Source organism: Hordeum vulgare, chromosome 5H (genome assembly GCF_904849725.1).
Source record: "Hordeum vulgare subsp. vulgare chromosome 5H, MorexV3_pseudomolecules_assembly, whole genome shotgun sequence".
Lineage (NCBI taxonomy): Eukaryota > Viridiplantae > Streptophyta > Magnoliopsida > Poales > Poaceae > Hordeum > Hordeum vulgare.
In genome coordinates this window covers 554285490-554289172 of record NC_058522.1, presented here as the reverse complement: position 1 = coordinate 554289172, position 3683 = coordinate 554285490, and the positions used below count along the sequence as shown (strand labels likewise).

General features: G+C 55.1%; 1 protein-coding gene across 2 annotated transcripts; it reads left to right on the top strand.

The window, feature by feature from the left end:
- Nucleotides 1-1360: 1360 nt before the first annotated feature.
- On the top strand, nt 1361-3406 carry LOC123452873. Of its 2 annotated transcripts, none has more exons than XM_045129600.1 (5): nt 1361-1859; nt 2158-2391; nt 2472-2745; nt 2862-2939; nt 3058-3406. In XM_045129600.1, the coding sequence occupies exons 2-5, from the start codon at nt 2165-2167 to the stop codon at nt 3106-3108; spliced, it is 630 nt and encodes a 209-aa protein (XP_044985535.1). In that variant the 5' UTR covers nt 1361-1859; nt 2158-2164; the 3' UTR covers nt 3109-3406. The 2 variants fall into 2 exon arrangements, with proteins under 2 accessions (XP_044985535.1, XP_044985536.1); XM_045129601.1 differs by having other exon boundaries at nt 1933-2391; nt 3061-3406.
- The last annotated feature ends 277 nt before the right edge of the window (nt 3407-3683 follow it).

The window sequence follows — 3683 nt, the reverse complement described above, 5'->3', positions numbered from 1 at the left end:
ATCCAACTACTCCTCTAACAACTACTACTAGTTGGAACGCTTACTACTTGAAAATGAACTACTACTCGTCCGAGCTCGTGAATTGGTCCCAGAACTTGTCCTTGATCGTATCGTCGCACCCCTCGTCCTCCTCATTCGAGTCGCCCCAGTTCTCCTCCAAGGACTCGATCGGGATCACCATCGAGGGGCCAGCCTCCTCCTCCTCCTCATCCTTCTGCTCGACATCTCGCTTCCAGAATAACTCTTGCTCTGCTTGAACATGCTTCGGATGCTCCCGTGCGAACCTCACCATCGCCTCCTCGTCCCTATCACTGGGACTAATGACAATGGTGGACCTCTTCTTCGCCTTCACCTCCTCCATTCGAATGCCCCCCGGCACGAGCAACTCCGCATCCGCCTTGGTCTCTATCTTCGGGATGTTGAGGTCCGTCCTCGGCCTCCCGGCATGCCACACCGCCATGTCGTAGGCACGCGTGGCCTCGTGGATGGTGGGGTAGGTGCCGACCCAAAAGCAGCAGCTGGCGTCGCTGAACTCCACCCCGAGGTTGCCGGAGGGCTTCGCTCTCATGCCGAAGAACCCTGCCTTGCTCTTCGAGGTCTTCCTCGGCGGCATGGCGGGGTGGTGCGCTACGTCGGGGCGGTGCGATGGAGGTTGTAGGCCCGACGGGGCGGTGTGGCGGTGGGTCGACGGAGGTATCAAATCGGGGTAGGGGGCGATGCGGCGACGGGGTGATGAAGGTGTCGAATCGGGCGGTGGCAGGCCAAATCGGGCAACGGGTGGGCCGACGTTGGGCGGCGACCGTCGGAACCGACAGCTGGGCCGCTGACGGCTCCGGATCTAGCATTGGGCGGCTGAGATGGACGAGGTGGACGGGCGGGGCGACAACAACTGTGAGGCGGGGGGTGGGAGGAAGAAGTGGGGAAGAAAGGGGAAGTGGCGGTTGGCGGTTGGCGGGCGACTGGTAAATATACATCTTGTGTAGGTGAAGATGTATATTTGCACTGTGAAGTGTTATTATCCTTTCGGAGATGTATTTTTTTGCATCTAGATCATGTGTTGGAGAAGTGTTTTTGGACCGTGAAGATGCAAAAGTTCGGTATTTTTACATCTACATATTTTATTGGAGATGCTCTAAAAAATATTGCCCATATAAATTAAAATCAAAATTAAAATTTCTACTATTCATCTCTCCGATTTCATTTCGCTTCTCAAAGTTTGAATGATTTTGGAGACAAAATTTAAAACCCGGGCAAACCCTATGATTTTTATTTGAAAATCTGGCAACTTGTGTAACCCACCAAAGTCGTGGTGGTAGTAGGAGTGGATGATATCTTTGGGGTTTCCCACCCCGCCCGGCTACCCCGCGCTGCGCAGCGCCTTCATCTTCACGCTGACCCCCATTCTCCTTCTCCCCCCGCAACTTCCCAGCCGCCTCGCCTCCCCCCCCAAAAAAATCCCAACCTCCCTCGCCGCCGCCGCCGCCTCGCTCCACCCTCCCCACCTCCGCCGTCACCGCCGACTTCCCCTCTCCCCGCCGCATCGCCTCGTCGACCGTCGAGATCTGCCGCGCCTCTCCCTGCGCCCGCCTGCCGTACACCGTCGAGCGCCACCACGCCGTCCGCCGTCCAGCGCCGCGTCGCCCCTTCTCCCGCGTCAGCCTCCTCTCCGCTTGCGTCGGAAACTCCGTCCTCACCGCCGACTCCCTCCTCGTCCTCTCCGCCGGGAACCTCCTCTGCTACCTCAACCGCCGCCAGGAGCTCCAGCCTGCACGCGCCGAACTTCACCAACGCGTCTGCTACCTCAGCCGCCAGGAGCCCGGCTCCTGAGCTCCACCGCCGTCTCAGCAGGCACCGAGAAGGTGAACGCTGAAGCCCACCTCTTCCCCCTCCCCCTCCCTCTGTCCCCCCTGAGCCCCTTCTCTGTTCTTCCAGAGGCCATGTTCGATCTGATGCCTCCGTCGGGCTGGATCTGAAGGATACGCCCAACTATCCTTGTAGCGCTTGCTACTCCGCAACAGAAGATTTAGCGGTTTATCCGAACCCGTTGGATCTAGAGCTTGCTTGTCTCCTCTACTGCTAACTCATTTTGACGAAGTTCATCCCGATCTGCAGTTCATTAGGGTTTATTTACATGCTGACGGCTTCGCTGTTTTTCAGGATATAGATGGACCAGGAGTTCAAGGAGTCAAAGCCCTCCGGCGAGCCAAACCTGTTCCTGCAATGGGGCAGCCGGAAGCGGCTTCGCTGCGTCAAATCCCGCGAAGACGGCTCGCCGTCGCCAGCCCGGTCGGATGCGCTCAGGCGCACCATACCCCGGGTGAATCGGCCCCTTCTGGGAGGCGATGTCGCACAGTTTCGGTCACCACGCCGCCCGAGCACTCTCCACCGAAGGTAATTTCAGTATGCGTGCACAGACCCCTTCTCCTTTGCCCTGCAAGAAATGTCTGACCCTGGTATTTGCTTGCGAGCAGGAAGTCCGAGGCACAGGCGAGTGAGGCCAGGCAGTCGATGTCCCTCTCACCGGAGAAGGACAGGTACTACTCCACCAGGGGCTCCCCATTTCCCTTTGAGGGGAATGGGTTTGATTTCAGCGGTGGAGTGGAAGAGAAGGGCACCGCTGCCCTGCCGAGGTTCTTCATCTCGTTGTCGAACAAGGAGAAAGAGGAGGACTTCATGGCAATGAAGGGCTGCAAGCTCCCTCAGAGGCCGAAGAAGAGGCCCAAGCTGATGCAGAAGTGCTTGCTTGTAAGTTGTAATGTTTCTTTCAGAAAATAAACTGAAGTTCTCTTCTTTCAACGATGCGTTCCTGCTCATTTCCTAACCCCTAATGTTTTGTTGGTCGTTGTTGTGTATGGCCATAGACGGTGTGCCCGGGAGCGTGGCTGTCAGATTTGTCGCACGAGAGGTATGAAGTTAGAGAGAAGAAGAGCTCCAAAAAGGTACCCCAGATCTCCTCATTTCCCTTTGGTTGCAAGTAACATACACTGGAACAGTTTGTTACATCTAGGATCATCGAATTGTTACTGTCGATTGCTGATATCTCGCAAATTCAATCAGCAGAGGGCGAGAGGACTGAAGGCGCTGTGCATGGAGAGCGATTCGGAGTAGGAAGAGGAAGGAGGATGGATTCATTTTTTGACTTGTGCTCGAGGCAGAGAAGCCGTACCTAGGTAGCAACGTTGGTTCATCTTTTAACTAGGAAATGCTCAGCAAGCAGCTAATTTAGTGCCCGTTCCCGTTTCTCCTTATTCATCACCACCTGTTGAATCTCCATGATCCTTTCGTCTAATTGTCCATTGTCCGTTCGAATCGGAACTCTGAAGAGATCGTTGTCTGGAAGCATGAACATTGAGCAAAATAGGTAGTAATATATTAGATCACCATCTCTGATGTTGCGTGTGGAAAATTTTATGGTTGTGGAATCGCCACAGTCGTTGTGGATGAGCTGAGACTACAATGGCACCGGCATGTATTTATGAGCCATGTCTTGTGCGTGATCCCGAATTCCTGCCCCCCTGCTCCGTCGGTGAGGAGCATCGTTTCCATCGTAGTGTACTACAAGTGGTTGGCATTTGACTCTGTTGCTTGTTAGCTCCGTCCGCTGGTGCTTTGGGCTGTGCTCTGATTGTGGCCTCGCTTCAGAGCTGCAACTTGTTTAGCATCACTAGCAAGGCCATTCGTTT

Coding starts and splice junctions, on each gene's coding strand:
- LOC123452873 (XM_045129600.1), top strand. CDS start 2,165: ATGGACCAGGAGTTCAAGGAGTCAAAGCCCTCCGGCGAGCCAAACCTG. Junction 2,392..2,471: donor CCGAGCACTCTCCACCGAAG/GTAATTTCAGTA, acceptor GCTTGCGAGCAG/GAAGTCCGAGGCACAGGCGA. Junction 2,940..3,057: donor AGAAGAAGAGCTCCAAAAAG/GTACCCCAGATC, acceptor AAATTCAATCAG/CAGAGGGCGAGAGGACTGAA.